At 44.8% G+C, this 20689-nt stretch overlaps 1 protein-coding gene across 1 annotated transcript in view; it reads right to left on the bottom strand.

Annotated features, from left to right (window-relative positions):
* Positions 1–1362: 1362 nt before the first annotated feature.
* Positions 1363–20689, bottom strand: part of CLTCL1 (clathrin heavy chain like 1) — a 49161-nt gene continuing 29834 nt past the window's right edge. The window contains exons 19-33 of the mRNA XM_081339267.1: positions 19764–19909; positions 18710–18893; positions 17284–17476; positions 16328–16485; positions 15612–15776; positions 14920–15027; positions 13797–13964; positions 13462–13611; positions 12681–12812; positions 11979–12089; positions 10719–10889; positions 9805–10026; positions 8436–8456; positions 5877–5952; positions 1363–3642 (exon numbers count right to left, since the gene is read on the bottom strand). Coding sequence (XP_081195393.1) covers positions 3524–3642; positions 5877–5952; positions 8436–8456; positions 9805–10026; positions 10719–10889; positions 11979–12089; positions 12681–12812; positions 13462–13611; positions 13797–13964; positions 14920–15027; positions 15612–15776; positions 16328–16485; positions 17284–17476; positions 18710–18893; positions 19764–19909 — 2124 coding nt within the window. The 3' untranslated portion in view covers positions 1363–3523. The remainder of the gene's footprint in view (positions 3643–5876; positions 5953–8435; positions 8457–9804; positions 10027–10718; positions 10890–11978; positions 12090–12680; positions 12813–13461; positions 13612–13796; positions 13965–14919; positions 15028–15611; positions 15777–16327; positions 16486–17283; positions 17477–18709; positions 18894–19763; positions 19910–20689) is intronic.

Below are 20689 nucleotides of genomic sequence, written 5' to 3'. Positions count from 1 at the left end.
GATTACAAATTTGGATGTCCGGCAACTGGCATGTACAGGTAAGCCTTGACTTAACAATAATTCATTTAGTGACCATTCAGTTACAGCGGCACTGGAAAAAGTGACTTACGACCCGTCTTTCCCACTTATGACCGCTGTAGCATTCCCATGATCATGTGGTTTACAGATGCTTGGCAACTGACCCACATTTTTATGACAGTTGCCGTGTCCCCGGGGGGGGGAACATGTGACCCCCTTTTGCGACCTTCTCACAAGCAAAGTCAGAAGCCAGATTCACTTCACAATTTTGAGGACTACCTGTATTTATGATGGTTGCCGTGTCCGGGGGTCACGTCACCACTTTTTGTGACCTCCTGACGAATCAAGTCAATGGGGAAGCCAAATAGCTGTGCAAGGAAAGTCATAAGATGGGGCAAAACTCAGGTAACGGTCTTGCTTAGTGACAGAACTTTTGGTCTCAGCAATGGTCGTAAACCAAGGACTAGCTACAGTGAAAAAGGGGAGAGGGAAGAGTTTTTAAAGAGGTTATTTTCCTTAACCTTGCATTGTTCAACTTTGCCCAGGCTCGGTCTACTGCATGCGCCATCTTCTTTTCCAGTTTTTTTGCTGCGCCCCCAACGAAATGGAGTTCCTGATGTTGGTTCACGGGCTGGCACAAGTCTTCTCGGCTCTGGAACCAATGTTGGAATTGCAACCAAACCGGGTTTTTTTTCCTGTTGCAAAAACAGCTTTGCTTGCAGCAGGAAGCTCACGCAGACACGGCCTTTCAGCTTGGTCCTACGCCACATTAGCACAATTTAAGAACAACCTTGTCCTTAAAAAAAATAAAAGCAGCTGCAGAAAAAAGAAAGAAATTACATCCAGCTAACTCATTCTCTCTCATTTTCTTGGCAAAATTTCAGAAGCCGTTTGCCATTGCTCTTTCCTTGGGCTGAGAGACTGGCCCAAGGCCAGCCAGTTGGCTTTGTGCCTGAAGCAGCATTAGAACTCAGAGTCTCCTGATGTTTAGCTTGATGTCTTAATCATTCAACTGGCTCTAATTAGAACAAAGAGACAGCCCAAGTAGTATCAAAAAGATTCCATCTGCTTCAGCTCAGTTCACAAAATGTATAAAGCCATGTCCTCTTTTTATTAACAATGGACTGGATTCACGTGACATGCTAGTCTGCAACCCAGCAAACCATCATGGCTGGGTGCAACGTCTGAACTCGGCTACCGAGACAGACCCTCAGAATTTTTCGATGTTTACAGCAAGCTCTGATACGGTTAGCCATGATGGCTCAGACTGCAGTGCTCCCAACCACTTTTCAGCTGGCCTATCCAGAGCCTCTGCTATCACAGCCAAATGGGGGGGTTGTTGAGAGATTTAATGCGAGTTTGAGTTTGGCCAAATGCAAACACTGCTTTACTTTGTGGTTTTCAAACAGGAAGCTTTTAATTACAGGGCACCTGCTCCCGAACAAGAAAGCAGTAACTTAAGGTGTACTAGTCCCGATTCTTTGTGAAATATAAGAAATTCAAGCAGTTTGTTTTCACGACATCTGATGTTTTCCACAGCTATAAGAAGCTAAGATCCAAGGCTAGCCCAAGATTGGTAAATGCTACATTAGGGGCAAAAAAAAAGCATTTTTTCCCTCCTTCTTCTTAGGACAAACTACAATTGCATTGGTTGCTAAATTTATTATCTTGCCGGCTGCTGAAATCCCTTGAGGTCCTACCATTGTGAACCACACACAGCAAGACACTGGTTTGGTTTATGTTTATAATTGAACTTTCATAATATTCATGATTAGCACAAAATCCATAGCCATAAATTATACATGGTTATCTAATTTGGTTTTGTGTTTTTCTTTTTTAAGTACATAAAATGTTAACGACATAAGTTCTCTGAAGAAGTGGCACCAAAGTTAGCAGGGTCTGGTCGCCATTCTCTTATCGGGGAGAAGAATGCAAGAACGCAGTTGGCTTCATCAGACAGAATTCCGGCAAAGTCGAGAGAAAAAGAAAAAGAAGGAAAAAAAAAGATCTACTGGTGGGGTCAGTTCAGGATACCCGGCAGACTTAAAGAGACTCCGTTCAAATACAATTAAGAGGAGAAGCTTTCAGGGTTGAGATACGAATGAGCAAAATCTTACAATATTCCTTAGTGTTGGTGCGATCTTGGCTGAATCGTGCATTTTTCCGATGTTTGTGGCTCCCCCAGGAACATGGATGCACTGATGTTTTTTTATTTTTTTATTTTAATCCCATTTATATCCTGCCCTTCTCCGAAGACTCAGGGCGGCTTACAAGCTTAGCAGTAGCCTTCATTCTATGTATATGCCTGCTTATTAGGGCTTTCACACACCCCCAAGCGGCATTATTACAAAGTCAGCTTAATTGCCCCCAACAATCTGGGTCCTCATTTTACCTACCTCGGAAGGATGGAAGGCTGAGTCAACCTTGAGCCTGGTGGGACTCGAACCTGCACTAATTGCAGGCAGCTGGTGTTACTTAAGGAGGCATTAGCCCACTGCTCCACCAAGGCTCTTGGCTTGCAAACCTAGGTAGCTGCATTCGTGGTCTTTCCCCCCCCCCCTTTTAAATACCAGTAAATACCTTTTGTTGTGCCCGCCCTACATTACTGCGGAAAAAAACGGGGAAATAATCTGCGCCGAGATAGGATCCAATTTATTCTCCAATCAAAGAGTTTCAAAAACTTACTTCAAGAAGCAATTTCCCCTCGTTTCTCTTTCTCCCCCGGTGGCCTTCTATCCAATCTAAGACTCTTTCCCATTCTACGTACTTAACATTCCCTTTTTTTTGGAGGGCGGGGGTGGGGGCAGGTATTCGAAACAAACCGAAGGAAAGGAGGAAGAAGAGAAGGGGGAGGGGTGTTACATATGATTTTAAAAACACGACCCTAAAACCCATCCAGGAAATTCCCAAAGCTAATTCCGCCTTATTCGCACGGCTGCATCGTTTCGTTAAAAGAGTACCTTTTGAAGCATCAACCCCTGGATGCCGTCCAGAAACAACCGGATTAGCAAAACAAAACGAACATCAAAACAAACAAACAAACAACAACAGATCTGGCGGAAGAAATCAGAAAAGCGACAGCAACGTCCCTTCTTCATTTCCTGGACATCTTCTTCCCCGTTCCCACCCCTACCGCCCCTGGCTTGAAGAAGTTATTGCTGTCCTAACGGAGCAGAGATGCGGCGTTAAGGTTTGGACGGGGGAGGGGGGGGGAGGGGGAGGGGGCTTCAGGTGGTGGGTACCAAAAATAAAACGAGGGGGGCAAGGGGAGCTGCCTCGTGGAAATTGAAATGCAACAGGACTTAGCAATAAATAACAGCAACCTTTCGAGGCCTCTGAGCCACCGAGGGCACAGGAAGGCGGTCGAAGCCAACGGAGGGAGTTGTGTCTGGTGCCTTCTGAGACGAAAAAAGGAAAAAAAAGGAAAAAAAAAGGAAAAAAAAGAGGAAGATGGGACGGAAAGAGTAGAAGAGGTGACCAGTGACAAGGTCGGTCGCAGTGCAAGTTACATGTTGTATCCGTAAACCGGCGGCTGGCCGAATCCTGGCGCTGTTGGGTATCCGTAGGGAAAGTTGCCCTGGGGAGGAACGGTGTTGGGGCCGGCTGTGAGCATCAGCTGCTGGCCTGTAAGGAGGCACAGAGGTTGGGTTAGACAACGAAAAGCCATCTCAGCTGGACAGACCGTTGTGTAGGTGGGGTCTGGAGGCTAAATCAAAAGCTAAATCATTGAAGAGAAGGATTTGGGGGGGAAGGAGAGGACTTCATAACTGTCTTCTAATACTTGAGGGGGTGTCCCAGAGAAGAGGGGAGTGACCCGTTCTCCAGAGCAACAGGAGGTAGGACCAGAGGCAATGGGTGGAAGCTTGGTAAAGAGAGACCCAATCTAGAACTAAGGAGCAATTCCTGGACAGTGAGAACAATCAATCAGTGGAATTGCTGGCCTCCTGGGGCTGTGGATGCTCCATCACTGGAGGTTGTCAAAAATAGGCTGGACAACCATTTGACCGGGATGGTAGAAGGCCTCTACCTGGAGCGAAGGGTTGGACTAGAAGACCTCCAAGGTCCCTTCCAGCCCTAGTGTTCTAGGTTCTAGGTATTCCAAGAGAGGCTGACTAAAGGAATCTAGCTGAACCACTGGACACAAGCCCATTATAGATTTGAGGTGTGTGTTCTGGAGGGGGGTGGCCAAGCCAGCAACTGAAGGGGAATGTAACTTTCCAGTTTTGACCCCCAAACCAAAGCCCCTGCTAAACTCTTTAACGCTGACTTATCCTTCCTCCACTCTTACATCTTGCCTACTCACTCAGGAGCCCAAGCCGCAAGGGGTTGCAGCTTGATTGGATCCTGCTTCATGATCCACTGCTCATCCATTCCAACCAATTCACAGCGTGGCTTGGCTTGCTGGATGAAGGAAGCCGATGACCCAAGACTTCCAACGGAACTGGGCAAACGGCTTTCCCCAACCCCGGCTTCTCCATCCTTTGAGAAGTGAGGAGGTCAAGGATGGAATTCCTTGTGTGTTGAGAGCCGGCGTTGAGGCCGATTTGTCTATGGAGATTCTCCATCCTCCAGGGCAGGGTTGTCCCCGAGGTGCTTTTTCAGGAGGCAACTGGTCTTTCTTGAAAACATTTCGCTTCTCACCCAAGAAGCTTCTTCAGTTCTTCTTCAGCTTTTGGATGAGAAGCGAAAGGTTTTCAAGGGAAAAAAGGAAAAAGAAAAAGTCAGCCCAGTAGCCTTTTGGAAAAGCTTGGAAGGAATGACTAGAGAAGCACGGAGGGAAAACTACTCTGGAGTTCCAGTACCTCGTTCTTTGCAGTTAGCAGAGTAGCCAGTAAGGTTTGCTTTTTGGGTGTCTAAGGTGACAGCTACTACAGACAGAAATCTAGATTGAGGCAATCTTGTAAGGTTAAGGTAAAGTGCAGAACATCTGCAGGAACAACGCTGGATCAAACTGCAGTTAGGTCTGTTAGTTCTTCGTCCCCAGCCTAAGCAGAGAATTAATTTTGCCACACGTCAAACACATATGGGGAGGGGGGGAAGGGTTAAGAAGTGACATGCCTCATGCAGGGAATTCCCCTGTAAAAATCATGCCTGCAGGCAGACTGACCTCACCACCAGGAGCTTCCTTTAATGGAGACCTAGAAGGCAATGGGTCAGTAAAATCTACCTTCTGCCAGACTGATTTTAGGTCGGTGAAGAAGCACGGTTTCATCTCCTCAAGCAAAAAATCTCCCCCCCCACACACACACACATCCACCCACCCAGATTTCATTTCCCAACTTCTTACTCCTTCCGGAAGGAAAGTTCCCTCCCCAGCCAATTCATGAGACCCGCTCTGGTGTTACGGGGAAGGGGCTGAAATGAAGGAGCAGTGAGACCCCAAATCTTGTCCACCTTCAAACGTGGAAGCTCACTCCGTAATTTATGGACCAGATGTTTCTCTCTCTCTCTCTCTCTCCCTCTCCCTGCCAACCTGAATTACAAGCTGTTTCTTGCACAGAGATAGGTGGGTGGACGGAGGACTAAGGCCAGGGAACATGTTCAAAACAAACAAACAAACAAAAAAACTCTTGAGGTTGTACACCCCGAGCAACGTCGCCAGACTTATTCGAAGTAAGCCAGAACTGTGCTTAAAACCTTAGGGAACCTTAGGGAAAAAGAAACCAAGCTAGCTAATTTTGTTTTTTAAAAAAATTCTGGAATGCTTATTTGTAATCCTACACCGCGTAGGAATTAGGAGAAGGGAGCACAAGAGGCAGAAGAGTTTTAAGGTTAAAATAAGTCATCTAAAGCCATCACGGAAGGCCCTGGAAACAATTTGTTTTTTTTTTTTTTAAAAAAAGTATATTTCCACCTACCGTATACAATAGGAGTAGGTTCTGCTACCTGCGCCTCTTCTTTCCTTAGGCTTTCCGAAGCGTCGAGTTTATCCACCTGAGTTACAAAAGGAAACGGGAGACGTTCAAGAAAGACCAAGGGGCAGCCAGAGTTTGGTGGCCATCCTTACCTTACCTTTCTCCGGGTTAGGTAATTCCAAACTCTGAAGGCAGATTCCGTTTCAGCTGCCACCTGCCAAGCGGCTTCTGTTTTAGAGGTCTCGGGGGATGGGACAACCTGGTTGAACCCGTGTCCCGTTTGGGAAGGCAACTGCTAAGAGGGGTCATTGGCTTACCATCTTGACCGACTGGCAAGCAAGGGTGGGATCGGATTGCCAAGGTGGCAGGATTAACCAGAGGGGCAGCAGCTTTGATTCGCTTTCAAAGCTTTCGGCGGATCCCAAGATATTGGGATTGGTTGCATTGGTTGCCAGTTGTCTTCCGGGTGAGATTCAAGGTACTGGTAACGGTGTTCAAAGCCCTTCATGGCATGGGGCCGGAGTACCTCAGGGAACATCTGCTGCCGGCATCAAGCTCCCTGCGCCCTGTGCGTTCCCACAGAGAGGGCCTCCTCAGGGTGCCACCGATCAGAGAATGTCGATTGGTGGCCCCCAGGGGGAGATCCTTCTCTGTGGGCGCTCCGGAGCTGTGGAATCAGCTACCGGTAGAGCTCCGGATGGCGCCCGATCTTCGCTCCTTTCGTCGCGATCTCAAGACATTTTTGTTTGTACAAGCTGGCCTAGCCTGATGGGGATCGGTGGGGTTGTTTTATCTTTGGTCTTTTAATTTTATCTTGGGGTTTTTTAGAATTGTACTTTTATTGTTTTTAACTAGGGCAATTGTTTAATCTCTTTTTAATGTTTGTATTTGCTATTTTATTCTGCCCTGTGAACCGCCCTGAGTCCTCAGGGAGAAGGGCGGTATATAAATGTTATTAAATTAAATTAAATTATTAAATATGAATCGCAGGTATCACCCTAGTCCTGCCAGAGGGAAAATTTAGGTGGTGGTGATGATGGTAGTGGTGGTGGTGTGTATGTGTGTGTGTGTGTGAGGGAGCACTTTTATAAGGTGGAGAGCAGAATGATGGTGGGTGCTTTCGCTGAAGGGCAGCTGGGCAGATTAAACCTGCTCCGAGGCACCAGTCTGACTGCGTGGCACGCGCGCGGCGGATCCCAAACCAATCGCTGATCCAACAGGAAAACGGGCAAGCTTTCCTCTTGAGCCCTTCCTCGTGGGAAGAGCGCAGGTTGGTGGGGAAAGAATCCGGGATGCAGGAGAAGAGCAGGCAGAAAACCAGGGGCGGAGTCAAGAGAGTCATCAGCCTAGAATCAGGACGTTCTCACAAACGGTTTAATCTCTCTTGAATCCCACTGACCTTTATCAACCGCCAATTTAGGCAGGCATTCTCACCGCATGGCCAAAAGCATCCCAGGCTTCGTTAATAGGAAGAATGTCCTTTGGGATCTAGCTCGTTAGGTAGATGCTCGAGGGATGGAAGTTAAAACAACTTGCACTAAAAGGAGGGGAAGTTTTATGACTAGTTCCGTGTGCTAAATTAGTTCTTATTTTAATACCAGACTGATGGTGCATGCTGTTTCCTGAAGACCAACGGCTTAGTAGACACTTACCACTTGCAAAATCCAACCGGACTTCAACCTGGAGAGGACCATAACGGAAACTCCCCCTTTTCGTTTAGTGAACAGACTGGGTGGCTATACAGATAGTCCTCGAGTGTTGTTTCATTTAGTGACCGCTGGAAGTTACAACAGCACCGGGGGAAAAAAGCGTCTTTTGACCGTTTTTCCACACCTACAGCCGGGGCAGCATCCCCATGGTCATGTGATCAAAATTGAGACGCTCGGCAACTGGCTGGTATTATGACGGTTGCAGCAACCTAGGCTCCTTGTGAACGCTTTTTGCAAGCTTGTGACAGGCAAAATCAATGGGGAAGCCAGATTCACTTGACCGCCTTGTTACTCATTTAACAACGGTGCCCAGGAAGGTCATAAAATGGGTCAAAACTCACTTAACAACTGTCTCGCTTAGCAAAAAAAAAATTTGGGCTCAATTGTGATCCTAAGTCAAGGACTACCTGTATTCCATTTATTCCGCACTATTTTCTTTTAGTACTTTCCATAGAATAAGTAGGGGTTTTTTTCCTAATAGGCAGGAGTACTTTAGGATAGAAAAGCTGACCGCTGCACTAAGAATCCTCCCAAGATAGATCCAGTCTATCAGATATATATTAAACGTGTGCTATCTTGCTGAACGTTTTTGTTAGTCTTCAGTGGAAACTAAACGTTCTTACAAATAAGTAAACATTTTGGGGTTTCCTTCCCAGCGATACAGATGTGAGTCCGGCTGGATTTTTCCAAGTTCTTGATGAAGTGATACGTACTATGACATTAGTTAGATGAAGCTAGATTATTCTGCTTTTCGGTGCAAGCTATAGCGAGACAGCTGCATCTTTAGATCTAATTTTTAACGACACCAATTAAAAACAACAACACAAGAGCGTAAAACTAGAGAGAGCGTCACCTTATTAAACAGACCATCAACCTGCAAAGAAAATTAAAAAGAGGGGAATATTTAAAATCAAAAGGAAAAAAAAAGGTCACAAAATCAAGTTCAAGACAAATGCAAAAAGAAAAGGTAACATTGGGGGGGGGGGGGGGAGAAACGGACAAATGCCACGGAGTTAGGAAAGAGAAGCAGGGAGAGAGAGACACAATATCTGAGGCGCTGCAAAATCTGCATTTTACTCAAGGTTGAATGTCGTTTTATAGACACGATGACGAGGATGATAATAATAACAATAATAAGCTGATTGATATTGGTGGACAGTGGATTAAAATGCCTCTGTGCTTTGGCGATTCCAAATGCTTCAGCTGCACTAACGAATCTGAAAATTCCAGAGTCGTCGAAATGGAAAGGAAATTAGGGAAAAATGAGTTCGCTGTGACGATGAAAACACCTTTTGGAATAACGGGATGCTTATCGCAGATGGAAATGCTGCGTTTCTGGGCCGAGATGCAACGTTATTACAGGCAATCCTCAACTTACAACAGTTCACTTAGCACAGAGGTCTTCAAACTTGGCCCTTTTATGACTTGTGGACTTCAACTCCCAGAATTCCTCAGCCAGCATGCCTGGCTGAGGAATTCTGGGAGTTGAAGTCCACAAGTCATAAAAGGGCCAAGTTTGAAGACCCCTGACTTAGCGACTGCTTGAAGTTACAAGGGCACTGAAAAAAGTGACTTAGGACCATTTTTCACACTTACAGCCCTTGCACGGTTCAAAATTCGGATGCTTGGCAACTGACTCATATTTACGACGGCTGCAGAGTCCCGGGGAGGGTTAAGCGATCCCCTTCGGGCGACATTCTGACAAGCCAAGTCCAAAGGGAAGCCAGATTCACTTCACCACCATGTGGCTAGCTTAACACCTGCGGCGATTCGCTTAACAACAGTGGCAAGAAAATGGGGCAAAGCTCACTTAACAAACTGTCTTTGGGCAGTCTGGGCTCTACTGGGGTCGCAAGCTGAGGACTACCTGTATTTTTTAAGCCATAGAGAGCTTCTCCATTTTTATTTTTATTTTTACAAAATAAATCCAATAGGTCCCAGCGCCAGGGAACGAATGCAGCCAGCCTAGTTGCTATTGAAATAACGCCTGCCAGGCTGCGATCAATATTCAATTACAGGCATTAACCGATCCACGTCCCCAAAGAGCGATGCCACTTAAACATCGATCAACAGCTTTGATTAAGCAAATGATGCCATGGGTACAGACGTTCCCCTGGCACTCGAGATGCCTTTAAGTCATTCAGCGAGTTTTTGACAAGTTTAAAAAAAAAAAACTGCTTGGAGCAGAGCAAGACCCCTTTGCGCAAAGAAGCCGTACTTACTTTGGTCAGGTACTCCCTCATCACCTGAATGAAGTAAGGCATCGCAAAGTCTGTAATGTTGTGTCGCCATGCCAACTCCAGGACCACGTCGGGATGCAGCAAGTCGTAACACGTGAAGAGAGAAGCCGCAAAACACTCCTTCTTGTCTTCCTCCAGGAACCACTGAAGGAGTTTCTCCGCCAGTTCGGCGTCTTTGGATTCGGCCGCGTATTGCATGGCGTCCTACGGAAAGAGCAACGTGGCACCGTGTTAGTTATTTTTATTATGAAATAGCTGTCAACCATCCCACTGGCACAGGCAGCAGAAGAAACTATTGGGAGCTAATTTTACCAAGAGTGTAACTTTACTGACAGATCCGTACAGGCACAGTAGAAAGCAAAGCCAGGAGAGAAGCAACCTGGAACTAAGGAGAAATTTCCTGACAGCCAGAACAATTAATCAGTGGAACGACTTGCCTCCAGAAGTTGTGGGTGCTCCAAAACTGGAGGCTTTTAAGAAGAGGTTGGACAACCGTTTGTCTGAAAGGTATAGGGCTTCCTGCCTGAGCAGGGGGCTGGACTAGAAGACCTCCAAGGTCCCTTCCAACTCTGTTACTCTATTCTATTCTGTTCCATTCCATTCCAGTGTTGGAGCACTTACAACTTCTGGAGGCAAGTTATTCCACTGATTAATTGTTCTCGCTGTCAGGAAGTTTCTCCTTAGTTCTAGGTTGCTTCTCTCCTTGTTTAGTCTCCATCCATTGCTTCTTCTCCTGCCCTCCTCCTCAGGTGCCTAGGGCGAGCCCTCGATTTGCAATAGGTCTTTTAGCGACCCGTTAAAAAGTTACGACGGAACCTAAATAAAAGGTACTTACGACTTGGGATCAAAGTCTGCCCAGCGCCCTCCCACCCGGTTTGCAAAAGATGCGAACTGACCTTATAAAGCCGATCTTTCTTGCACAGCTCCACACTCTGCTTCCACCGATTATTGCCTTTGTACAAGTAAGCGGCGATCCGTCTGAACTCAATTAACCTGTGCTTTTCCAGACGCTGAGCCAAGGTGATATTATCGAAGTTATCGTAAGCGTCAATAGATGCTCGTAAGCCCTGTTGGGAGACGGGGGGAAAAAGAAGGCCCGGGCAGGTGTTAGGGACCTTGCTGAACAAAGAAATCCAAGACGCTTTTTTCAGCTCTGACTGGGTGACGGGGGGGAATGTTCATTCCTCACCATCCAGTCAAGCTGAAGAAGCTTCTTGGATGAGAAGTGAAACGTCTTCAGGGGGGGGGGGGAACACAAACAAGTCCAGTTGCCTCTTGAAAAAGCACCTTGGGCACAACCTGGAGGACAGAGAATCTCCCATCGGCACTTCTGCTTGAAACTGTTCAGAAGTAGACCTGTTTCTGCGCATCTGACACTTGTTCTTTGGGGAAAAGACAGATTTGGCCCAAAACGGTTTGAACTGATGCCTTCTGGGACTGCTGAAATTACACTTCCCAGAATTCCATGGTGCTCAGTGATTAGAAAGCAGTTTTGCAGGCTACGTCACTGCTCGCTGCCAGGAGTTGACTCAACCTTCCAAGGTCGGTAAAAATGAGGACCCAGATTTTGGGAGGCAATGTGCCGCTTAGAGAAGGATGTAAAGCACTGTGAAGTGGTATATAAGTGCTAATGCTCCTTCCTTCCTTCCTTCCTTCCTTCCTTCCTTCCTTCCTTCCTCCCTCCCTTCCTTCCCACCCTCCCTCTCCCTTTCTGCACAGTGGCTAGAAGGCAGCATTGCAGGCTAACTCACTGCCCTCAGCCATCCGTTCGATCCTGACCGGCTCAAGGTTTACTCAGCCTTCCATCCTTCCGAGATGGGTAAAATGAGGATCCAGATTGTTGAGGGAAATAGGCTCTCTGTAAACCGCTTAGAGAGGGCTGTAAAAGCCCTGTGAAGCGGAATATAAATCTAAGTGCTGTTGCTATTGGTATTCCATGCAGAATGGAACCGTGAATTCTACAAAAGGTAATTCCAACATTTTTAGACGGCCCCTATTGGTTAAGGAAGTGTTGACCCATCTATGGGGTCCCCCGAGAACAGAGGAGCTATTTCCTATACTGAATCATCAGGTATGCTGGAGCAAGCTGCGAATCACGCGACGTCCATATGGTATTCACACTGTTGTAGGTGTACAAATCTGCTTCCAAAACTCACTTGGTAATCTTCCTCCTCTGTGAGAAGATTGTTCAGTGCCTCGTTGACCCCTTTGTTATTGTGATTCTGGACTGAGCGCAAATAAGGTTTCACAAGAGGTAGCTGATTAACCTACGGGAGAAAGCAAACATTTAAGACGAAAGAAAGAAAGAAAGAAAGAAAGAAAGAAAGAAAGAAAGAAAGAAAGAAAGAAAGAAAGAAAGAAAGAAAGAAAGAAAGAAAGAAAGAAAGAAAGAAGAGAAAGAAAGGGAGAGACAGAAATATTTGGTGAGTGCTTATCAAAATTTATCATTCAAACAGCTGTAAAAATGGAAGCTTGCCTTCTCCCCAAAAGAATCTTTCAGGATAAAATGCATGGAAAACAGCTGGAAAAATAACTCCTCAAAACACCGGGTTCCACTTATACAAATGGAAACAATACATATGGAGACTGAAAACCTTCCTTTTGCCTTAGACCAGGGGTGCCCAGCCTCTGGGCCACAAACTGGTTGGGAACTAGGCTGCACAGCTGGAAGGACAGCGGCAGGCGAGTCAAACCAAAACCATCCTCCTTCCCCCCCCCCTTCCTTCAATCCATGGAAAAATTGTCTGCCACGAAACCGGTCCCTGGTGCCCAAAAGGTGGGGGACCGCTGCCTTAGACCATCCCATCTGAACTCAGTACTGGCCGGTTCATTCCAGGAGTGGGTCTTTTTAAAGTCACCTTGGAGAAAAAGCTGACTGTCCTGGTGTGATCCAGCCGTGGGGATAATACGAGGAGGAGATCGTTGATCAGCAACGGTTTGTAATCCAAATAAAATTGCAGGGCTCGGTAATACAACTCTACGTTGGCAACCTGCGAGGGTAAGAATGGGTTAAGAAAACTGTTAGCCTCTTAAACGGTACATTAAATTTAACTACCCAACGTTGAAGAACTATTCTATTCCTATTCTATTCTATTCCCAATTCTTTTCTATTCTTTCATATTTTATTCGATTCTATTCCCAATTCTTTTCTATTCTATTCTTTCATATTCTATTCTAATTTCATATTCTATTCTATTTTCTGTGATTCTATTCTATTCCCAATTCTTTTCTATTCTATTTCATATTCTATTCTGTATTTCTATTCTATTCTATTCTATTCTATTCTATTCTATTCTTTCATATTCTATTCTATTCCTATTCTATTCCCAATTCTTTTCTATTCTATTTCATATTCTATTCTATTTCATATTCTATTCTATTTCACATTCTATTCTATTTCATATTCTATTCTACTCCACTCCACTCCATATTTTCTATTCTATTCTATTCCTATTCTCCCAATTCTTTTCTATTCTATTTCATATTCTGTTCTATTCTATTCTATTCTATTCTATTCTATTCTATTCTATTCTACTCTACTCTACTCTACTCTACTCTACTCTACTCCACTCCACTCCACTCCACTCCACTCCACTCCACTCCACTCCACTCCACTCCTTTCACTTTATAGGCGTTCACCTTGGCAATGATGTCCTTGAACTGTCCTTCCTTCCAAGCATCCGTCGGATGGTTCATCATGGTGATTATTGCATTGTCATATTCTTCGTATTTATCATAGAGGAAGACAAGCTCTCCCCATAGGTGGGCGTGTTCTGCTGCTCGGAGGACCTTGAAGACACGGGGGGGGGGGAGGGTTTGGAAGTCAACAGTGAAAAGGAAGAACCAGAGTCCAAGGCACGATAAAGTTACCGGTACCCAAACTATTTGACTTTTTGTGGTAATTTTATGAAGCTAGCTGGAAAACGGAACCATACCAGTTATTTACGTGACTTCAGGAATATAAGATCAGATACCTTTGGGATATTGACTCTGGACCAGAAGAGCTCCAGATGTTCTTTCATCTTCTGGGGCTTATATTTGGAATATAAAATAGCAAGTTCGGTGAACATCCCCATGTGGGCCCGTTCCAGACCAAGAGCTGCTTCCAAGAGACCGATCAATTCCTCAAAGTAACCGCGGCCCTGCAAGTCAAGAGCACAAGCCGGTTAAAGCAGCTTAGACCAGTAGCTAAACAAGATCAGTAGATAATCCCACAAACTTCCATTCCAGCATGTGAATACGTAAGAAACCAGACCATCAAGAACCAATCAACAAGAGAACCAATCAGCTGCTCAGAATTTAAATTTAAAACAGCTCCAAACGAGCAACCAATCACAGACCACACTGGCACACAAGCCTTATATAAACTATAAGAGGAATAGGAGAATAAAATCCTGCTGATAAGGTTATCTAGTCTGGTAACAAAATGTTCTGAAAACTAAGAGAAGACATTCCAAACATTTTTAAAAAACTTCATTCATCAGGCAAAAAATATAAATTCGAACCAACCAAGTAAGAAAATTAAAGTGTCACAGGAGGCACATTAGTGCATTTACACACGCCCCCTTAGGGACCTCTTAAATAGGGAATTTAGATCCAGAGAAGTTAAGTTAGAATGAAAACTGTGAAAGTTGATGGCACAGACAACTGAATCAGGTAAAATATTCCAAACTTTTGAGAACTGTTACAAAAATTGTTTTTTTTGTGTGTTTTTTTTTTACAATCGAGTTTAGAACTCAATGTGCATTAAGTTTAAAGTGGTTGTGCGCAGACGTAAACGATTAAAACTAACTGCATTTGGATAAAATAAGCAATAGAGGCTTATTCATCACGGAGATGAAAAACTGATTATGATATGTCAAATTTCATTCTAAAATTTAAATAAAATTTCAGCTAAACGTATGTAACCTCCAGGAACTGTTCTCAGCTTCTTAGGGTTTGGTGGGAAAATTTTTGTGTTTTTTTTTAAATGCTATTGTCTTAAAAGGATGCTAGTGTGGGATTCATTTGGCCCACAAATACTAGGGCTGTTTATAACTTTAGCCGTTCAGTGGGAGGAAGTGTGTCAGAAATATCTTTGGTAACTTTTGTGCCAACCTGATAGTAGCTTATCAGTTCTTCAAGTTCATCCGCGTGGATTACGATGTGCAAGCCGCATATCTGCGCAAGCCGGAATTCCTTTCCGTTCACGCAGGCAAAACACACCTGCAACCAAAGACAGGCTTAGCAAAAGTGAACAATTGAATCCACTGATTTGCACAGATGTCATCCAGAGGTTCAGGCTGGAGTTGGCATTTCTGTCCCCTTATCCCAAGGATCTGGGACAAGCAGGTATTGTCTGACGGTGTTACAGGTCTCCTCACAGGATGTCAGCTGTTCCCAGTAAAGTTGCCTTTTTGCAATTGACCCGTGAGGATTTTGTCAATGCTAATAATCAGGGTTCATTGCAATCATCCAGATGTTCAAACAGGATCTGGCCTTTCCCCCCACGTAACAAGTCCTTCCCAAGGACATGGGATAAACACATGTGGATGTTTGATGGTGTTACAGGCTACAGGATGTCAGCTGTTCCAGAAAACTGCATTTCCTTCTGTTTTCTGGCCAAGAAACCCCCCACCACCCATTGCGGACAAGGGACTCGCTTTACGATTACTGTAATTGCTGACTGACTGCTGCAAAAGGGATCGTAAAATCGGGTGATGATGATCCGTTTAAGCAACTTGATCCCAGGCTGAGTTACGATCTTAAGTCAAAATGTCTTTCCCCTTGAAGAATGCCAAGCAACTCACCTCTTTCCATGTCCTGGTGCTGTTCGCTTTGCGGGCGCTATCCACAGCTACTTGGTACTCCCCCAGGTGCACCAAGGTGGAAGCCAGGCGCCCAAAATTCGACACGTTATTGTAGAGTAGCTTGGCCGCATCGTACATCCCTTCCTCGTAGCAGCGATCACCAACCTGGAGACAAGAGGACAAAATTGACCAATGGCAAAGAAACAGAATGTGAACGCCGGCATCAGTGTGCTAAGCAACAAACCATGATTTAGTTTTTGCTGTTCTTCTCAGGGTTGGCCCCACCTAAGTGACAAATTCTGCTTGCTTGGCCTTGCACTTGTCTAGCTCACACAGGAAAACTAGCGGTGCAACCCAGTTTTGTTCAATTTTTGCCTTCTGTGGTTTTCTAGTTGTTAAAATGTTTTAACGATCTGCAAATTGCCCGGACTCTCTGGAAATCAAGAGGACTGACACATTTAATCAAAATTATTATCCTTATTCATCACTACACCATGTCATTTCTTAGGAATTATGTTTAATTTAATTGTGCTAAAAGTTTTAACCTCCAAATAAAATTTAATATTGTAAGCCGCCCAGTTAACCTGTGGTAAGGTAAGCCGCCGAATGAATGAATGAATGAATGAATGAATGAATAAATGAATGAATGAATGAATGAATAAATAAATAAATAAATAAATAAATAAATAAATAAATAAATAAATAAATGAAAATACCTGTTGTATGTGTGCATTGTTAGGGCCACTAACAAATTCTTCTAGCTCCGAAAGTCGGTTTGTTTTGGCTAAGGCAAAAATCAGTTCGGTCTCAACGTAAGACTCTCTGGCCTTCTTCTGAGCCATCTGTAAGAATTTGACCAGGTCCTCCCAGTTATCTTGAAGGGACACAAAAAAGAGAGAACAAATAATTTATTTTACAATGACATTTTCAGGATGTCAGGCATTTGCAAAAAACCAGCGATGGAATGAATGGAAAAATACCGTACGTAGCAATGGGAGGTTTACCGATATGCTGACAAACGGATCCCATACAGAAAAATATTTTAGGAAACGATTTCTTTGATATCTTTATGTTTCAAGCTGATTTAAACAACTGTGTACATTGCCACGTATAATGACAGACTTACACAGATTTAGAGAGTCATGCAGATTTTTTATTGGCCAGCTTCAGGGGTTCCCAACTGGGGGTGCGAGACGATATTCCAGGGGATGTGAAAACTTGGGTTTTCAAAATTATAGTGTATATGCATAATTCATTGCTGAACTTTTGTAATGGGTGCGAGAATATATCAGAAGCGTTCTAGGGGCATAAAAGAGGTTGGGAGCTGTTGCTTCTGCATGATCACATTTTTAAACAAACCAATGCAAGTAACTTAAAACTAATATGCACGTTAAAAGTGTTTTGCATTTCTGAATTATGTTTTGCATTTCTGAATAACTGTGTATTTTAAACAGATACATCTATCAAAATATGGAGGCGGAGGTAATATGCATGCTATAAGTGCAAAGAGAAAAAAAGAATAGAAAAGTAATGTATATTCTTAACACGGAGGTTTTGAAAAACAGAGACCGAAGCGGAATAGAATCCATTACTATCAAATGCCGGCTGACCAAACAAATGGGCAAATTTTTTCTGATATTCCGGTGGAAATTTTAAAAAAAAATTGGCTTACCATTTCTGTTGGCTGCCTGCACAACCTCCATATAGGCAGACGGATCATCAGCTTTGATGTAAGAATCTATGGCTTCCTTAACCAAGTCCTTCTGAAGCTGTGCTCGGCCCAGCTGACTCCACACGGCCGGCTCGTTACACCGCTCGGCAAATTCATAGGCACGATCCAAATTGCTGATGTGTTCTATCAACACCTATCAAAGGGTGCAAGATGAGATTTCAGAAACACCGGTCCAGGTTTTTTAAAAGGAGGAGCAGGCCAACAATCCCCAAAGTTGGCCACTTTTAAGACTTTGTGGACTTCCAAAATTCCTGACGGAGGAATTCTGGGAGTTGAAATCCACAAGTCTTAAGCCAAAAGGTGCTTTTTTTATTTTTCCAGGAGGCAATTGGACTTCCTTGTTTTTCTTTGAAGACGTTTTGCTTCTCCTCCAGGAAGCTTCTTCAGCTCTCAGGTTCGCTGAAGTTGTCAACGAGTCATAAAGTTGCCAACTTTGGAGAACCCAGATCTAAGCCAACACCAGAAAGAAAAGGGAAAAAAAATGGAGCTCTTTGAAGTCTATGGAGATTCTCAGTCATCCAGGTCAAAGTTACCCCCCCCCCAAAGGTGCTTTTTCACGAGTCAACTGGACTTTCTTCTTTTTCTCTGAAGACGTTGCACTGCTCATCCAAGGTTTGGCAGCTCCAAGAAGGCTCCAGACCTATTTGCACCGCTCAGGTGACCCTGAGGACACAGGTAAACCTCCAACGACTCTCTAAAAGAAGGCAAATGACCAGCTATCTGCAAGGAGTATAAATCCTTCCATTCCCCACCATCCAGTCCGAGCTGAGGAAGCTTCTTGGAGGAGAAGGGAAACGTCTTCAAGGAAAGCCAAGAAAGTCCAGTTGCCTCCTGAAAAAGCACCTTTGGGACAAGCCCGACCTGGATGACTGAGAATCGCCATTTAGCCAGGCGCTTCGGGATGAACGCCCTTCGAATGGTGCGGGAGTCTGAACGGATTTCCAGAAATCATTGCAAACTACAGGAGCCATTCGAGCTTCAGTTTGAGAGGCAGTCTAACACAGACTCATCCCCAACAGCCTGTGCCTGCCCTCAACAGTGAAGGAACCCAGGGCAAAAAAACATCCTGCAGCCAAGAAGGCTCCCCACTCACTTCCACCACTCAGGTGACCCTAAAGACGCAGGTAAACCTCCAGGTGGCCTCAAGGAGTCTCTAAAAGGATGCAAATGACCAGCCGACTGCAAGGAGTACCAATCCTTCCACTCCCCACCATCCAGTCAGAGCTGAGGAAGCTTCTCAGAGGAGAAGCGAAACTTCTTCAAAGAAAAAACAAGGAAGTCTGGTTCCTCCTGGGGGGAGGGGGGGGAGGAAAGCACCTTTGGGAAAGATCTTCGGAGGTTGGCAAGCTACCAACTGCAGCCTCACCTGAATGGCAGAGGTGTTGACGTCAAACTTCCTAAAGATGGCAAAGGCTTCTTCGTAGAGCTCATTGCTGATGGCAATGTTAGCGATATCTGGGGCATCGTAGTTATCCAGCCGATTGATGTACTCCATCACCCGGGTGCGGTCGGCTTTGATGGCCGTCAGGATCAAGAGGTTCTGCAGATTCCTGGCGAGCGTGCACAAGCAAACGGTTAAGCCAGCGGATTCCAGCAGTACAGGCAGTTCCCAACTTACAGGCCGGTGGTTAAGTGACTGGTTGAAATTACAATGGCACGGAAAGAAAAGGGACTTAGGACCATTTTTTTTTTACCCTTATAACCGTTGCAGCATCCCTAACGGTCGTCACGTGATCAGAATTTGGATGCTTGGCAACTGGCATGTGAATAGAATAGAATAGAATAGAATAGAATAGAATAGAATAGAATAGAATAGAATAGAATAGAATAGAATAGAATAGAATAGAATAGAATAGAATAGAATTAAAATAGTAGAGTAGAATAGATAGAATAGAGCAGAGCAGAATACAGCAGAATTAATAGAGTAGAATAAAATAGACTAGACTAGACTAGGAGTTGGAAGGGACCTTGGAGGTCTTCTAGTCCAGCCCACTGCTCAAGCAGGAGAACCTACACCATCTGAGACAGGTGAGCGTCTCGTCTCTTCTTTATGACGGTTGTACTGTCCCAGGCTCATGTGATCGCCACATGCAGCCGGATCAGCAACGTCAATGGGGAAGCCAGATTCCCTTAGCAAGGGTGTTACTAACTTCACAACTGCAGAGGTTCACTTAACGACCGTGGCAAGAAAGGCTGTAAAATGAGGCAAATGTTTCTTAACGATTGTCTTGCCTAGAAAATGGGAACCTTTGGGGCTCAACTGTGGTGCTAAATCCAGGGCCACCTGTAGTAAGGTTGGCTGTTACTTAAGAGGCCTTGCAGACAGTGCCATACAAATACATTCACAAGAAGAAATCAGATATCGACAAAGGCCATAGAAAGGTGACCTTTGGAAGGTTTAAAAAAGGGGTCTTCCCTACCTGTGCTCGCTGAAGACCGAATTATCCAGGACGATCTTTTCGAGTAGCTCAATCAGTTCGTTGGGCAGATCAGCCGTCATGAAGGCTTTAACTGTCACAGAAACCTCTTCCGGATCTTGAGTTTCTGATAACGCCGTCTGGACAACCTGGCGTTGGTAAAACACGGATGTCGCTTAACAATCATTAAGCACTAATCCTAGCCAGGTTGAGAGCAAAAAACCCGGAAACACACTTTTAAAAAGACACTGAAGAACAGAAAGTGGACGTGGGACTCGGCAATGGGGTGTTAGTATCTGGGTACAAAATTCTTCAGAAGGCCCGCTTAGCAGGCAAGTTAGTCATATGACTAACCAGCTGTTAGACAAATTGTTTTTTTATTTGTTTATTTTCATCAAAAGGAAAAAAAAACCTACTTAGGAGTGAGCCAAAGTTTCTTCTACCAAAAAGAGAAGGAAAAGTGTTGAACTGATAAAAGCGGGACTTGCTTTGCAATTGGGCGTCCTTAGAGAAATGAAAAGAATTAACACGTCAGTGATGCTAATCTAGTTTAAAAAGGAAAGGGTGTACAGTGTAGTGTTTGAGGTGCTGGCCTAGAAACCGGGAGACGGTGAGTTCTAGTCCTGCCTTAAGCACAAAAGCCGGCTGAGTGACTTTGGGCCAATCACCAGGAGACGGTGAGTTCTAGTTCCGGCTAAAGCATGAAAGCAGCTGGGTGACTTTGGGCCAATCACCAGGAGACGGTGAGTTCTAGTCCTGCCTTAAGCACAAAAGCCGGCTGGGTGACTTTGGGCCAATCACCAGGAGACGGTGAGTTCTAGTCCTGCCTTAAGCACAAAAGCCGGCTGGGTGACTTTGGGCCAATCACCAGGAGACTGTGAGTTCTAGTCCTGCCTTAAGCACAAAAGCCGGCTGGGTGACTTTGGGCC

This window comes from Vipera berus, assembly GCF_964194415.1.
Source record: "Vipera berus genome assembly, chromosome: 14".
NCBI classification, from domain to species: domain Eukaryota; kingdom Metazoa; phylum Chordata; class Lepidosauria; order Squamata; family Viperidae; genus Vipera; species Vipera berus.
The sequence above is the reverse complement of the archived record's forward strand: the minus strand, read 5'-3'. Positions and strand labels throughout refer to the sequence as shown.